The sequence below is a fragment of the Canis lupus genome, chromosome 4 (genome assembly GCF_003254725.2).
Source record: "Canis lupus dingo isolate Sandy chromosome 4, ASM325472v2, whole genome shotgun sequence".
Lineage (NCBI taxonomy): Eukaryota > Metazoa > Chordata > Mammalia > Carnivora > Canidae > Canis > Canis lupus.
In genome coordinates, this window is record NC_064246.1 from 29,769,281 (window position 1) to 29,786,246 (window position 16,966).

The following is a 16,966-nucleotide window of genomic DNA, read 5'->3' on the forward strand; positions in this document are numbered from 1 at the left end:
TAATACAGTATTATTGACTATATTCCCCATGTTGTACTTTACATCCAATGACTTATTTATTTTATAACTGGAAGTTTGTACCTGTTGATTCCCTTTATTCCTTTCACCCCTCTCCCCCATTCTCCTTGTCCTCTGGCAACCACCCTCTCTGTTCTCTGAATCTATAAGTCTGGGTTTTATTTTATTTTGTTTACTTGTTTTTTTTTTTTATTTTTTAGATTCCACTTGTAAATGAAATCATGCAGCATTTGTCTTTCTCTGTGTTACTTTTTTCATTTAACATAATATTATCAAGTTCCATTCATGCTGTTGTAAAGGGCAAGATTTCATTTTTTTTTTAGATTTTATTATTATTATCTTTTAGTTTTGTTGATGGTTTCTTTCACTATACATAAGCTTTTTAGTTTGATGTAGTCCCAATGTTTATTTTTGGTTTTGTTGTCCTTGATTTGGAGTCCGATCAAAACAACAACAATAACCAAATCCTAGAGCTGAAGAATAGAATGGCTGATCTGAAAAATTCAGGAGAGAGATTCAACAAAAGACTTGACCAAGTGGAAGAAGAACTCAGTGAACTTGAAGGTGGATCTTTTGAAATTATCCAGTCACAGAAGGAAAAAAAGTGAAGTGAACCTCTAGGATTTATGGGTCGTCATCAAAAGAAATAATGTATGCATTGAGGGAACCCAAGGAGGAGCAGAGAGCCGGATAGGAAAAGAAAGTCTATTTAAAGAAATAGTGATGGGGGCAGCCTGGGTGGCTCAGTGGTTTAACACCACCTTCAGCCCAGAGCATGATCCTGGAGACCCAGGATCAAGTCCCACATCGGGCTCCCTGCATGAAGCCTGCTTCTCCCTCTGCCTGTGTCTCTGCCTCTCTCTCTCTCTCTCTCTCTCTCAAATTTGGGAAAAGAAAGGGAATTCCATGATAACCTAGATTTCTTTTTTTTTAAGATTTTATTTATTTGTTCATAAGAGATACACAGAAAGATGCAGAAACCTAGGCAGAGGGAGAAAGAGACTCCCTGCGGGAAGCCTGATGTGGGACTCGATCCCAGGACCCCGGGATCACCACCTGAGCTGAAGGCAGACCACTGAGCCACCCAGGTACCCCCAGATCTAGATTCCTAAGAGAAACATGAACATCCTAGAATGGGGAGGGCTGGGTGTTAATGCTGAAAGAGCTCTGTCATTAGGAGCCGTGGTGGCTCTACTATGGATCCTGCTTCAAAAAAATTGCTGTATGGGAAACAGAAGACTTTCCTTATGAATTGAGGCATTATAGATTCTACAGTACACAAGGGGATGCCACAAAGGAGCATCAAAAGCCATGAACAAGTCAGCACCACCAATGGAGTGACCAAAAGAGAAGCTTGGAGACATACGGCTGCTGGTTTATGGATCTAGGCAGAGAATTGATGCAAGAGATAAAGCCACATCTAGAAGCAAGCAGAGACTGCTCTGATAGCAAAGGCAAGAGGGTGGGCAACTGTCTTACAGTAACTGGAAGTTAGATTTTCCTTGGGGATGGCTGTAACTGTGTATCAGCAGGTCAGGGATGAACACTGGTCACCTTAGTAATGCACAGGGCAAACTTCAGCTAAGAAGGTGAGTGATGGGGGCAAGGAAATTAAGGAAAGGCCATCCCATGAAAGGCAAGTGGGGGGTCTCTTCGAGATCTAAAGCAGGAAGCAAAAGAGTGACCCCACCAGGTGACAGTTCCCCCAGCCACTGCCCCCACAGGCTGCAGTCTCCACAGCTCCTCCACTTGCCCCACCCCTCCTCAGATATGCCAAGGAGCTCCCAGCTCTTTCTCAATATCTGGGCAGTAACCGTTGAGATGAAAGAGGAAGAGAAGTGGGCACAGCGGGTCCTGGATCTTGGAATCCATAGATGCGGGTTGCATTTGCAACAGGTGTAGACCATTGTGCAAGTGCTGGTCTTCCCTGGAGCTCAGATTTTTGGACATCTCTAAAATACAGACACTGATGATGCCCCTCAGTTCACAGGGCTTCAGGGTGGGGTACGGGTGAGGTCACAGACTGAGGGTGCTCTTTAAACTCTAAGGCAATATGTGTGTAGTGTTAACGAATATTGGTGGCAAGTTTCCAGAACCTTGGTGGGGGTGAGAGTGAGTCAACAAGGAAGAAATTGCCCCACCTCTTGAAAAGAGCTCTTAGAAGACCAGGGCCGGGCGGCTCAGGTTACAAGGCAGGTATAAATAGCCAGTACCTGCCAAGGAAAGGCCAGTTGGCCTGGAGGTCCTGGAGTCCCAGAAGAAGCAACCGTGAGTGTTTCTGTCCATTGTCCTCATTCTGTTTGCCCAATACCCGGTGACTGTCTCCCTGCCCCTATGGCTCCTCTATCCTACTGGTGCTGTGGAGCAGGGTCTGTGGAGCTGTTCTGGTCTAGGACGTATGGCAGGCGGGGGGCGGAGGAGGGTAACAAGGAGTGCTCTTAGGGAGCCTCTCAATGCTCCCTGTGCTCTCTGGGCTGGGGGAAGGTGCATCAGCTGGATGACACCCACTCAGACCCCAGACACCATTGTCTGGAAGCCCCAGTGGAAGTGCAAGTTCACCTTCTCTCTTAGTTCCTCTCCATTTCTGATTTCTTCAGAAAGAACAGTGGTAGGGGAGAAACAGGCCAGGTCTCCACAAGCCGGGTTCTAAGCCCATCCAGGTTATCAGCTGCCTGCGGGGCAAGGACATCATACTTCTTTCTTAGACTCAGATGTTTTACTTTCAAAACTAGACTTACTGGACTAAGTCACAAATTTTCCAACCAAGTTTCAGAGGAGTCATTTTCTTTAAAAAGAAAAAAAGAAAAAAATCTTAATCTGAAAGTTTGGCATGAGCCCTGGGGGTTGAGGGGGCTGCTGCGGCTCTGAAAGCCAATGAGTTAGCTGCCTTCCACTACAGTGGGCAGTGATGCCTTCTGTGGCATCTTGAACTGGGCGGGGTGGGGGCAGACTGCCTGTTGCTTTTCATACTTCCCTAGATTCGGGGTGCAGGGCCCCGGAGGTGAGGTAGCTGCAGGCCAGGGGATAGTGCCCTTGCTCCGGTCTGGGCCCTTTGGTGCTCATGACCACAAGTGCAGCGAAGCAGCTGCCGCTGGCTTGGGAGCTCAGCTGGGTGTTTCTAGAGCTCCCAGGATGCCCAAGGAAGAGGTGAATTCAAAGCTGAAAGAGGGTACTGAACAATAGGGATCATCTCGCCCAGAATTACCAGCAGCTGTGGCAGGCACTTCTCGGGCCAGGAAAGCCCCTTCCCTGCCAGCACCTCAGCCTGTCTGGTGAGCCCCTCTTCCAGGCTTTGTGCCCAGCCCCTGCCCCTCCAACAAGCTCTTTCTGTGCTCATAACTTTGTAGTTTCTCTCTGAGAGAGGAAAGAAGCCCAATACTGGAGGTGACTCTGGCCCTATACCCGTCTTGGTCTCACTTAGTCCCCAGGTACCGGTCAGATGATAACTGGATGCCCTATTGGGCCCCTGCTCGTTTTTATCCCCAAACTAGCCTTCCCTAGACTGAACCCGTTTCACATGTCCCCTTGCTCTGTGAGGCCTTTCTTTCAAGTTCTCTTTGGTCATCGGAGCAGAATGGTACCTGTCCCAGGGGCTCTCCCGCTGCTAACTTAGCATCTCTGAGAACTTTCACCTGCGTTCTCTGTGAGAATTCCCTTATGGAGACAATGTCTAGCCCAGGGATGGCAAGTCACCTGGCAAACATGCAACCACATACCCATCCTGGGCTCAGGACGGACATCACTCAGTGTTCAGGACTTGGACTGGTTTTCAGAATAGCACTGCCGACCCCACGAGTGCTGGTTAGCCAAGGCAGCCAGTAGGAGGAACCGCTTTGCCTTGTCAGAGCTAAGCCAACCACTTTAGTAGTAGAAACAGAGAGGAGGGGTCCAGAGAGGGGAAGGGTCCTTCCCAGAACGACCCAGTGAATCCTCCTGCTGTGACATGGGCCTCAGTGAGGAATTCTATATCCTAGCCCCTGTGCCAATGACAGTGCCCTCGGGAAGGCCCAAGAAAAGGCAACATGGGGCATCTGAGACTAGCTGGCTACTGCTCTCAACCCATGTCACGAGTTCCATCTGGATAACTCATGCTCTCCTGGGCCAGACCATATGCCCCCCTGGGCCCTAATGTGCTTTGGGAGCCCTGCTGCTCTCAGCCCCACACGAGGGAGGGGAGGTGGAGAGGTGCTTCTCCTGACCTTCAGGAGCTGGGCCAAGCCCTAACCCAGGTCCTAGGACCAAGAGCATGTCCTTTCTTTTTCTGTTCATCTGCCTAGACCATGCTTCTCCTCCCTCTCTCCGTGCTGATCCTGCTCACACAACCCCTGAGGCCACTGGGAGCAGAAGTGAAGACCTATTCCCAGAGAACAGCAGCCAACACCTGCACCCTGGTCATGTGTAACCCCGTGGAGAATGGCCTGCCTGGTCGCGATGGACGGGATGGGAGAGAGGGCCCCCGGGGCGAGAAGGGAGATCCAGGTAGGGCTGGGACCATGGGCTTTTCCTGGTGGAAAGCGGTAGGTATTGTAATTGTAACCAACCCAGAAATGCTGGCCGTTCTGCGTGGAAGGCTCGGAGGTGGACTTTGGACTTCCTCCTCTCTAGGGGTTGGGTTTCCCCCAGGCTTTTTGTCCTTCTTTTTTTTTTTTTTTTTTTTGGTCCTTCTAAAGCACTGCTTTACCAGTTGTAAAATGACTGACTGCCCAGAGCTCCCAGGTGCCTCATTCCATGACCAGCTGCCTTGACTCCTCCCCTGGAGTCTTCTGATTCCTCCCACTGCGAGAATGAGGAAATTGTGGGTCCATGGACTTTGTGGCTCTCCAGAACCTGCTCCAGGACTTAACAGTCAGTCATCTAGGTGAAATGGTGTCTGTGAGAGGTGTTAAAAACTTTTAATATTGCATGAAGGATGGGAAAGAAAGAGGCTCTGTGGCCCCATACTCCGGTCTGATCAAAAGGATTTGCACTGATACCATTATGGAGAGAACGAAAGGGAGCTCACATTTCTTTGTCCAACCTCATGCTTGGGTGTGCACTGAGTCATTGATTTAACCCTCCCAAAAGTCTTACAAAGGACATATGACTCTTATCTGGCAGGTGAGAACATTGTGACAGAGGGGCCAGATGACAGCCCATCTGAGGGGGAACAGACATGGGCCTCTGCATCAGGCCGATCTGTGCCGGACTGCTAGCTCTAGCTCCGTAGCAGGGACCCAGCCTAGGACAAGCCAGGGTCCCCGAGCCTCAGTTTGCTCATCTGTAAGTGGGAATGAGATCTCTCACAAAGTGACAAATAACTGAGCCAAGGCTTTATTTTTTGTTAAGTTGTTAGGATCAAGTTGCACCTTCTTTCTGGACCCATCGGGTGAGGTCTTGTGAGGTTCCCGAAGGTACTGGTTATTAAGGGAATTATCCAAGAAGGATCTGGGTCTTGGTGGCAAAGTGTCAGAATTCAGTGAACCGGCAATTAGGACAACAGGGGACTCCCCCGCCCCGCCCCCACCAGGTGCTGGGCTAGAGCTATGGAGGGATCTACTGTGGTCTTTATCTTTCAGGACTTTGCATTTTGTTTGGGGAGGAAGGAAACTAACAACATTTTTTTTTAAAGATTTTATTTATTTATTCATGAGAGAAACACACAGAGAGAGAGGCAGAGACACAGGCAGAGGGAGAAGCAGGCTCCCCACAAGGAGCCCGATGTGGGACTCGATCCAGCGTCCTGGGATCACGCCCTGGGCCAAAGGCAGATGCTCAACCGCTGAGCCACCCAGGTGTCCCATGGAAACTAAGAACATTTAAGCTGGAAAGAATGGGTAACGTCCCCAGGCTTTGTAGGGTAAGGGACAAGCGCTCATCTGTCTAGCTGTCCATCCTTTATACTCAGGGAGCGGCTCCCAACGTGAATGGCCAGGGGCCTGGGGGGAAGGCCACCTGGACGTGCACTCCGAAGAACGGTAGTATTCAAGGGTCAGCATCTTGGAGAGTCCTCACTCTCTCTAGCCCTCAGAGGGGCCCTCTCCTATAGTCCCCCTGTGACCCCGCAGCATTGAGCGTGGCTGAGACCTACCTCTGGCACGCAGATGCCTCCTCCCACCCCTGTGCACATTCCAAGCCCGGCCTTAGTTCGGTGCTTGGAGACTAGGGGGACCAAGGGGACCAGGCTGCCCTCTGGCTCCTGGACTGCAGGTGCGCTAGTCGCTCAACCACTGTGGGTCTGGGAACTCCCCGGAGAGCTTGGAGCACCTCGGCATCTCTACCCAAGTAAGTGTGGCTGGGGCCACAGTGTGCATTTATGACAACGTCCCCTGCAGACGCGCAAGGTTCCAAGGACCTGCTGGAAAGGGCAAGATGGGCCAGAGAGAGGAGAGCCTAGAGCAGAGGTGGAGAGTGGAGTCGGGTCGCTGTGGTAATGCCTCGGGCGTATCATGGAGGGCCAGTAAGACCCCACCTGGCTTTGGGGGCTCTATGTCCAGGACAGTCCCCTTATTCCTCAACACCTCCAAGATTCCTGCAGTCTTTTGCAGAAGGATTCAGCAGAAGTGTCCCTCCAGGGGTGTGCATCTCCCTTGGAACAAAACCACATACTCCTCAGCAGCCCACTAGGACACTCCACCCCTGGCTACTTCTCTGACCTCACCTCCTTCTACTCCAGCCACCCTGGCTCCTTGCTGATCCCTAACCACACTCGGGCCTCTGATGAATGAGGGCCCTCTCCCTGTCTCCCCATAGCTGTCCCTGTGGGTCACTTCTCACAGACAACCTTCTCCACTAGTCTGGCCCTGACCACCTTCCTTAGAAGAAACAGCCCCCCGCCCCCCACCATGACCCTCTCTGTGCCTTTTTTTTTCTCTGTGGCACTTATTCTGATCTAATAGACCATATGTTGTACACTTTAATTTTTAGGATCTGTCTCTATGCAATTGGGTTTAAGCTCCATGAGGAAGGATCTGATTTGGGGTCTGCTTCTTTCACTGCTGTGTCCCGCCATTGAGGATGGTGTTTTCTGTGCAGCAGAAGTTTCAGCGAGTACCTGTGGGATGAAGGAATGTGGAATGAAAGGGAGAAGGGATTTACTGCAGTTAAGACTGGCCAAATTGCTGGTCCTTAAAGCTTCCCTTCAGGTGGCATTATGGTACAGGGCTGGCCTTTGGGGGACACTAGGATGCAAAATTAGTGCTTTAGGAGGGATGGGGGCTTGCCGTTGAAGAGGGTGTCCCCTCTCATGGCCTCCAGGGCTTGTACATCATGGATGGGAAACCTCTACTGCTCCTTCTACCTGCCGCCATCCCAGCCAGGGTGGAGCCCAAGAGGGGCTCAGCCTAGGGGTAGGACATCTCCACCCCAGCACAGTGCCCTGCTGGATATGGGATGTGGGACCCATCCTGTAACCCTCTATGCTTCCATTGCTTTCCCAGTAAGGATCATAACCAAAAGCAGGACACAATGCCCTGCACAGAGCCTCTCAGCAACCCATTCCAGGGAGCAGTCCCTGGCTACCAGCATGCTCTTGCTCAGGCAGGTCTGGTCCCTCCTTCCCCTGGGAGCATGGTATCCAAGTCTGAAATGTCATTTTTTCCTCTGTATGTCTCTCTAAATCTTCCTTGCTCTGAAGTCCCTTTTCTTCCTTTGGGAAGACAGCTCTGGGCGTGTGTGTGTGCTGGGGTTGGGGTGATGATGTGATGGGACGAGGGACACCTTGTGAATTGTCCTCTTCACTCGTTACCTGTGCCTCACAGCTGAAAATCCTATTACACATCCCATGCAGACCGGGGTCTGGTGCTGATATTTGCATCTCGCCCAGCACTGAGCACGCGGTTATATTCCATAGATGGTTTCTTAGTGAACAAGTAAGTGAATGAACAAGTCAGCCCCACCTGTCAAGTGTCATTTCTTTTTGCACATGAATGTTCATAGCAGCTTTATTCACAATAGCCCAAATGCCTAGCAACAGGTGGATGGATGAACGAGATGTGTTCTGTCCATACGGTGGAACATTACTCAGCCATACAAGGGAACGAAGCACTGAGACACACTGCCAAGTGGATGACCTCAAAAACGTCACTCCAAGTTAAAAAAGCCCGATGCAAAGGGTCATATGTTGCATGATTCCATATATAGGAAATGTCCAAAATAGGAGATAGAGACAGAAGGTAGAGTAGTGGTGTCCAGGGGCTACGAGGAGGGCGAATTGGGGGTGGTGGCTTAGTGGCTATAGTTTCTTTCAAGGGAGACAAAATGATATTGAACTCAGTAGAGGAGGTAGTTGTGCATCATGGTGAGTGTGCTAACTGCCACTGAATTGTGTGCTTTGAAAAGGTTAATGTTATATGAATTTCATCTCACTAAAAAAGAAAGAAAGAAAAAGAAAGAATGAAAGAAAAAGAAAAAAGCAAATGAGAACCAAGTATAAGATTAAAAAAAAAAGATTTTATTAATTTATTGGAGAGCGAGTGAGCGAGCATGGGGGAGGTGCAGAGGGAGAGGGAGAAGCAGACTCCCCACTGAGCAGGGAGCCCTGAGGCAGGGCTCAATCTCAGAATTCTTAAGCACTGATAGCCATTTGCCCCCATGAGTCTTTTGGGGGTAAATCTTGAGTAACCTCAGACCTTGGCAGCCTTTCTGGAGGTAACACGTCTTTCTAAAAATGCTTGATCATTTTTCCAATACAAAAATAATATGTGGTCACTAAAGAAACAATAAGAAGAAAGTTAAAATTATCTTGTGTCACTAGGGAAGGAACAACTGGTAAAACACTTTTGTATATACTTTTCCTGGGTCTTTCCAATGGGTCCTACATGTGCACATGCCCCACACACATCATGCACGTGTAGGTACTTATGAAACCGGATCACATTGCACATTAGGTCATAATTTGGTCTCTTTCCTCTAGGTTCAAGAGCATATTGCATTGCTTTTTCTTTTTTAATTGAGGTATAACTGACATATAACATTATATTAGTTTCCAATCTATAGCATAATGATTCAATATTTGCACATATTGTGAAATGATCACCACAAGAAGTCTTGTCAAAGTCCATCACCACACAGAGTACGTTTTTTTTTTCTTGCCATAAGAACTTTTAAGATCTACTCTCTGAACAGCTTTCACATATACAATACAGTATTATTAACTCTAGTCGCCATGCTGCCCATGACATCCCCAGAACTTATTTTATGACTGGACATTTGTACCTTTTTACCACCACGAGCCTTTCTGCCCACCTCCCAACCCCACCTCTAGAAACCACCAATCTGTTCTCTATGAGTTTGTTGTTTTTGTTTGTTGTTTGGCTTATCTATCTAGTTTCTACATATAAGTGAAATCGTATGGTATTTGTCTTTCTCTGTCTGATTTATTTCATCTAGCATAACGCCCTGAACATCGATCCACATTATGGCAAATGGCAAGATTTCATTCTTTTTTTATGGCCGAATAATATTCCATTGTGTGTATACCTGCCTTTTCTCCATCCGTTCATCCATCGATGGACACCTAGGCTCTAAGCCATCTCCATGTCTTGGCTATTGTAATGGCCCAGTGAACAATGCTGCAGTGAACACGGGGGTACAGATATCTTTTTGAATTAGTGTTTTGGTTTTCTTTAGATAAATACACAGAAGGGGAATTGCTGGATCACATAGCAGCTCTATTTTTAATTTTTTGAAGCTTCATTCTGTTTTCCACAGTGGCTGCACCCCATTAATGTTCCTACTAACAGTGCACAAGGGTCCCCTTGTCTCCATATCTTGGCCAACATTTGTTATCTCTTGTCTTTTTTTATAATACCCATTCTAACAGGTGTGAGGTGATACTGCAGTTTTGATTTACATTTCCCTGATGATTAGTGCCAGGTGTCGTTTTTGATGTGAACTTTAGTTCTGGGATGGGGAGAAGAGTCCATGATCAACAGTAAATGCTGATCGATTGCCTGTTAAAAATGCTGACAAATTGCCTGCTATAAATACTATGGACAAGCCAAGTCAGATAAGTCTTAGCTTGAATCCACAGCCAACTGTGGCCAGCCAATTTTCTCACCTGTAAAATGGAGATGTGGACACCCATTTCCTGGACCACAATTGGACCAAGGAGTATGGAGATGGAATGTCCACACCCTGTAGAACCTTGAAGGCATGCAAGGGGCCTGACTGTACAGGCAGCTGGCACCTCCTGGGACTAAGGCCAGATTTATACCCATCTCTTCTGCCACTACAGGTTCGCCAGGAGCAGTGGGGAGAGCAGGGATGCCTGGACCAGCTGGCCCAGTTGGGCCCAAAGGAGACAATGGCTCTGCTGGAGAGCCTGGACTGAAGGGAGACTCTGGACCATCCGGTGAGCAGCTGGGCACAGAATGCAGATGCCTGCAGGTGGTGCTGCTGCCACTGGGCTCTGCTGATAGATGTGCACAGATCCCATCCCAAGAAGAAGGCAGAAGGCTGTTCTGAAGGTGGTTCTGGGTTATTTCAGGGAGTACTAGAACTACTGTTGGCATCATCTTCTATAATGCTGCTGCCTCTCTGACTTCTATCATTCCTCTCATCTTCTCATGTACTCCCACTTCCAATACAATTTAGAGTCACTGACTAGGCCGGTCCTTTTCCCCAGGACCTCCAGGACCTCGAGGTATGCCTGGTCCAGCTGGCAGAGAGGGCCCAGCTGGGAAGCAAGGGGATGTAGGACCTCAAGGCCCACCAGGTCCACAAGGAGAGGCTGGGCCCAAAGGTAGGTGGTTGCTATGCGGCTGGTCTGGGAGGGAGAAGGAATATAGTGATGGTCCAGGAGGTGACCTAAGGCAAGCTCAGAGTAGCAGGAAAAGCCCAGACTGTCAGCCTTGGGTAGGCCATATCGTGGCTTCTTCCCCCCACATTCCCACATGGATGGTGTTTTCCTGTTCACCTCCATGGAGGAACCCCAGTAAGGAGCACCTTCTCCCCAGGTCTCTGTCCCCCTGGAGCAGTGGGTGAAACCTCCACTACTGAACACACTCTCAGCAGCACTTGTCCCAATTTGTTCCTTCTTTAGGAGAAGTGGGTATGCCTGGCAAGCAGGGGTCTGCAGGGATGACAGGCCCCACAGGTGTTAAAGGAGAGACAGGTGCCCCTGGTGAGCGTGGAGCCCCTGGAGTTGCTGGGGAAGCAGGTGAGTGATGGAGGGAGTGAGGCCTGGGCTCCAGTGCTCTTGTGTCCCCCCTGACGCTGTCTGTGGATGGCCACCCCTCCACCACCACCACTTATCGTGTCAGAGCTGGTGTTACTGGGAGGCGGGAGAGTCTATGTTCAAGGAGGGTGACTGCTGGGCCCTGGGAGCCATCTGCATCCAGGGAGAGTGACTCGTGAGCAACAGCGACAGTATGGGTGCTGGAGTTTGGTCGTTGGGTGCTAGGGCAGTGTGTGGAGAGGGTGCCTGGCTGGGTTGTGGGAGCAGTCTATAGGGGAAGGGGTGCTGTAGGCTGGTTGGACAGTCCAGATATGGGAAGGGTAAAAATGCTGGAAAACGTGTACAGAGCTCACCCAGCAATTCTGTGATCCCAGGACCTGCTGGAGCCATGGGCCCGCCGGGACCTCCAGGTGCCAAAGGGTCCCCTGGACTGAAGGGGGACAGAGGTGCTCCTGGGGACAGAGGAGCAAAGGGAGAGAGCGGGCTTCCGGGTAAGTTGGTATCTGCCAGATTCGGGAGGTCCCACGGGTGGGGGCAGGGGGAGGGAGGTGGCACTCTTTCTATCAGGACAGCCTATCTTCTTGGACTTCAGCCCCATTAGGCATGGGAAGTGGGTGGAAAGCAGGAAAGCTAGCTGGCAGGAAGGCCGGAGAATTAGGAGTGAGGCTAAAACCCCCAGGCAGCTTTTCCATCTGATCAACTGGGGAAAGCATATTCCCCTTCCCAATGAAAAGGATAGCTTTGAGTATCAAATACCCCAGTGGATGGGAAGTGTCATGGGGTTTAGTGTCCATGAGGCACAGGGACCTACTCACCAGTGTGTTCATAGTAGAAGCCACAGGAAATCTGGGGCCAACAGGGATCAGCTGTGTCAGCAGATGGGCTTCTAACGACCCATCCCGGCTCCTTGCCCCGCCCCGGTTTGCACCTGCACCTGGGCACCCTTCCCTGAGGCCTAGGCTCTGAGCTGATCCCAGGCTATGCTGGGCTTACCTTCCCTCGGCCTCTCTCTTCTGCAGACATCACTGCTCTGAGGCAGCAGGTGGAGGCCTTACAGCAACAGGTACAAAACCTCCAGAATGCCTTGTCTCAGTATAGGAAAGGTAAGTTCCTGGACCTGAACCAAGCCAGGCACCAAGGCTAGGCCCTCAACTGGGTCTGGGCCTTGGTTTGGCATTGGCTGGGCTTGGGTCTAGAACTGGAATGGGTTGCGATCATATTTAGGGCTGGGCCTGGCTCTGGGGCAGGGTCCGGGGCTGAGAATAGGGCTGGGACAGAGCAGTGCAGCCACATACTCCAGGATCTGGAAGTAGATACAAGAGACAAATAGGAGGATGTGCCCATATCACCAGTTCAGTGGGGTGACGGAAGTATGGTGGAGGTTATCCAGGTCCAGGATCCCCCCCAGCATCATAGCCACCTGTGACCCGGTCAATGCCCTGAGCCCTGTGCAGTTCAGCAGACCCTCATTCCTGCCTACCCTTGGACCCCAAACCTGGAGGTGTTTCTTACATCTGTGGGACCCGGGGTGTGAGTGCCCAGAGATGTTGCTTCACAGCCCAAGGCAGCAGAGAAGCCAGACGCTGTCCTGAGAGCTGGGGCTGGGATCCTGAACTTGGGGCTCAAGGCTGGTGGGGGCCTGGCCTTGCTGTGTGGCCATGAAGCACCTCACCCTGGACATGCCCTTGATTCTGGTCCTTGGGTATTTTGAGCAGAGATTCTTAGACCCTGGAATGCTGCAGAGTCAGGGGTCCCCAGGAGCACACCCCTGAGTGCCCTGTGCCTTTCGGAACCCCCTTCAGTCCTTGGCTGCCCCTCCTCCTCCTCTGCTCTCCCTGAGTCTACATCATTCATCCAACCTCCCTGATCCAAAAGAGAAAGGAGTTTTCTGAAGGGGTAGGGGGGCCCGACTGAGTAGGACGCAGGGATGGCCCTTAAGTACCAAAGTCGCAAGGATGAGAGTTTTAGGTATTGTGTAGTCTTCCTCCCTCCACAAACGTATTTGTGCGTGTTCACTCTGCTGCAAACCAGGGTGAACGTGTCCCTGGGCACCGGCCACATGTGTGGACACCGGCCCTAGGCCTCACTGACCCCGCACCATGACATACGTGAGCACGAGCAGGTGTGTGCATGTGCATCTGGATGGTTGGTGCTGCCATGGACATTCACAGGGTTCGAGTGCCGGGAACATAAAACCCAGTAACGGCTCACGGACCCTTGCCCTGGTCCTGTCCAGGGTACTCTGAGAGCCATCCTGAGCCTGTGTGGAAGCTACTCAGAGAAGGGCAGCGGGTCAGGGAGCAGCCTGAGCCCTCGCAGCCCGGGGAGGCCAGGGCACAGCCCTCGAGGGAGCCCTGAAGATTTCCACGCCTGAGCCCCAAGCCAAAGGGATGGGAAGACGTACTTGATATGTCACGAGGGTGATGCTTCTGTGAAGTGGGCCCCCGCTTTAGAAACGAAGAATCAGAAACCCTGAAATGGAAGTAGCTTCCTCCTGCCCCCCTAGAAGCCATTGCCAGGCCGGGGTGGGACACCTGGCTTCCGATTCCCAAATGGGGCTCTCCCAGAACTGATGCCCTCTGCCCCCTGCCATCTGTTGGGTGGCTTCATCCCCCTGGGACCCCGCACCCTGGGGGAGGCTGACTGGCTAGGGGCAGGGCCCATTGGGCACCAAGGAGCCAGTGTGGGGCTGCAGTGAGTGCAGGGATTAGCACCCTGGGGCTCTCAGGCCCCCCCTTACCCCCTTACGCAAGGTCTGTTTCTCACACTCTCAGAAACTGCTCCAGCTGCCACGCTGTCATGTCCCCGGCCAAAGTCCTCCCAATCCCCCTTGGCCCCAGCACACAAAGTGGGGTGAAGCAGAAGGGGTGTGTCCAGCTCTGGTGTCCCAGCAAACAAGGGTTAACCCTAACCTTGCATGTGATGGGCCGGTGACCCTGGGCCTCTTACTCAGCCTCCCTGAGCTCCAGTGTCCTCCGCTATAGCTGCAGGCCACAGGACCCCGCCCGGGGTGCACTGCCAGTCAGGGCTGCCCGGGAACCAAGCGCCTCGCTGTCATCCTAGGGGGGCTCTGACCCCCCGGGGGAGGCCTGGGGTGGAGGCTCCGCTGGGGCGCGGAGGCCTGGGAGGCCCTGAGCCGGCCGGCGCCGCCACGCCCCACCTGCCTCCCCTCCTCTCTTAGTGGACCTCTTCCCCGACGGCCGGGGTATCGGGAAGAAGATCTTCAAGGCGGCGGGCGTGGAAAAGAGTTTCCAAGAGGCACAGCAGCTGTGTACGCAGGCGGGGGGACAGGTGGCCTCCCCGCGCTCGGCCGCCGAGAACGAGGCCCTGCAGCAGCTGGTCGCCGTGCAGAACAAGGCTGCTTTCCTGAGCATGACGGACGCCAGGAAGGAGGGCACGTTCACCTACCCCTCAGGGGAGCCCCTGGTCTACACCAACTGGGCCCCGGGGGAGCCCAATGACAACGGCGGCTCGGAGGACTGCGTGGAGATCTTTACCAACGGCAAGTGGAACGACAAGGTCTGCGGGGAGCAGCGCCTGGTGGTCTGCGAGTTCTGAGCCCGGGGGGTGCGGGGGGCCTGGCCCGAGCGGCCCACACCTGCACGCGCCCGGCCGGCGGGGAGGCCAGGAGGCTGGCCCTGCACGCCGCTCCCGGCCACCGGCGTCAGCGTCACGCGTGGGACACCTGCTGGAGGAAGAAGGGCCCGCTGCTTTCCCAGTTGCAAGGAATAAAGTTGGCTCCCCAAGACCTCCCGGTGGCAAAATCCAGTGGCTCTCCTCTCTTCCTCCAGCTGTCGGCCAGGTTTGGCCAGCTGGCGGCACCCTGGCCTCCACTCCTCCTCCTCTGAGCTTCCAGGGCAGCCTCTGGCTTCCTGTCCTCAGCCTCCTCAGCCTCTTTCGCTCCTCCCGCCTCCCCCCCTTGACCATTGAACGGAGAGGGGGCCTCTGCTCCCCCTCTGTTCTCTCCTGGCCTGACTCTCGCTCCAGGTGGAACTCATTCTGTCCAAGGCTTCGGATTCCTTCTCCTGACGGCTCCCACATGCATGGCCCTGTTTGGGGGACCTCCCTAAACCCCAGGCTCCTCCAGCCAATGCGAGCTGGAGCCCTGGGGCGCTTAGGCCTCAGTGGCAGCCTCCTGCTTCCAGGCTGGAGCCCAGGAAGCAGCAGAGCACAGTGAGATGACCTGGCAGCGAGCGTCTGCCTCCCCTGACTGCACGGCCTTATGCGGGGAGCCTGGGCCTCATCCTTGCAGGACCCAGGATCTCTCTCTCTCTCTCCCTGTATCATTCAACTGTCTCTTCGTTTACAGAAGGGAGTTCCATCCCCACAGCCCTAGATCGACCTGAAATCTCAAACATGGAGGGAGTCCGACCATGCTCACATTTATCCCCAACTGCCGTCTGGCCTCACAGTTCCAGAAACGTTCCTTCTCCACTCTGCCCCAGAGGGAATCTAGTCAAATTACTATATTACTGCAACTGTAGTCTAGCTCCTCATTTTACAGTTATGGAAACCAGGACACAGAGCGAGCAGGGGGTGGCGAGGCCACAGGCAATGCCAGCACTACAGCTCAGTTATGACAAAAGTCATTTGACCTCAAAGCTTACACTTTTGGCCTGTAAGTTTGTAGGCCAAAGGCCTCTGTATCAATTTAGTCAATTTTATTGACACACTATTGCAAAAAAAATTTTTTTTGTATTTTCTTTCTAAAAGTTTTTAATTTTAATTCTAGTTAGTTAACATACAGTGTTATATTGGTTTCAAGTGTGTAATATAGTAATTCAGCACTTCCATACATTCTCCTGTGCTCATCATGACAAGTACTACCAAAAATGTAAATGACACCCATGCTTAAGAGATTGGAATGACACCTGGATGAAGCATAGGCTCACAGGAGAGGGCAAAAAATGTCGTCCCTGGGTAGAAAGCCAACCACTCTCTCCTTTGTTCCCAGAGACCATGAGATCTGCCCTTTCTGGCCCTTCCTCAATGGGTCCCCCAGGTCCTCTGCTCAACATCCTACCGCCACATCTCATACATAGAACAACATGCCTGAAAACAAAAGCTTCATCTCCCATCAGCATGCAGCTCAGGCTCTCTGCCAAGATCTTTCTCCTGTCACTAAAGAAATCCCCAATTCCTGGCAGCTTCTGAATGTAAGTCAGTTCCACACTAAGAGTAAACAACTCTCCAGCACAGAGGCCACACCTGGACACACTCATTGAGGGAGCTTAGAAAGACCTTTTTAAAAAAAAAAAAAAAAAATTGCAAGTAAGAAAAACAACTGAATCTAGCTTTAAGCAAAATAGGAACATTTCTTCTAAGAACAGAGAGTCCTGAATTGGCCCAAGGAGGACGGGGAGACCACAGGCAGCATCGTGCTGTCTCCCTGGCTTCTGCACCCCACCCCACGGATCCTTGCCTCTTCCTCCTTCCACATCAGCTTCCTCTTCTTCCCAGGCCCTTGACAGCCCAGCACGGGGAAACATGTGTCACAGAGATTGCCACACAGAGATTAGAAACTCTTGCTTGATAAGCAATTCAAAAATCCTATAAAAATAAATCTCTTTCAGATGCCTGCCTCTGGTTCAATCACCTAAACTTGGAGGTTGGGACCACACAGGACAATATGGCCACTGGGATCCATGTAAGGTCATGGTAGTTTGGGCAGACGCTCTACGCATTGCTACGCTTAAGTCCTAAGCCTATTTCTTAGTGCAGAAAGAGTGCAGAACTCAGTAGGAAGGAAAGAAATCTATAGTGTTGAAGGCTGGGGATGCAGATACCCAAACC

The 16,966-nt window shown here is 51.8% G+C and overlaps 1 protein-coding gene across 1 annotated transcript; it reads left to right on the forward strand.

Annotated features, from left to right (window-relative positions):
- The first annotated feature begins 2,140 nt into the window (after window positions 1-2,140).
- On the forward strand, window positions 2,141-16,751 carry SFTPD (surfactant protein D). Its single transcript, XM_025435004.3, has 8 exons — window positions 2,141-2,286; window positions 4,296-4,497; window positions 10,232-10,348; window positions 10,622-10,738; window positions 11,039-11,155; window positions 11,548-11,664; window positions 12,193-12,276; window positions 14,355-16,751. Exons 2-8 carry the CDS (start codon window positions 4,299-4,301, stop codon window positions 14,729-14,731), a joined length of 1,128 nt encoding a protein of 375 aa, XP_025290789.1. The 5' UTR covers window positions 2,141-2,286; window positions 4,296-4,298; the 3' UTR covers window positions 14,732-16,751.
- The last annotated feature ends 215 nt before the right edge of the window (window positions 16,752-16,966 follow it).

What these genes read in the sequence shown, in the direction of transcription:
- SFTPD (XM_025435004.3), top strand. Translation starts at nt 4,299, where the DNA reads ATGCTTCTCCTCCCTCTCTCCGTGCTGATCCTGCTCACACAACCCCTG. An exon ending in TGGAGTTGCTGGGGAAGCAG is followed by an intron (nt 11,156 to 11,547) that starts GTGAGTGATGGA and finishes CTGTGATCCCAG; the next exon opens with GACCTGCTGGAGCCATGGGC. An exon ending in GGGAGAGAGCGGGCTTCCGG is followed by an intron (nt 11,665 to 12,192) that starts GTAAGTTGGTAT and finishes TCTCTTCTGCAG; the next exon opens with ACATCACTGCTCTGAGGCAG.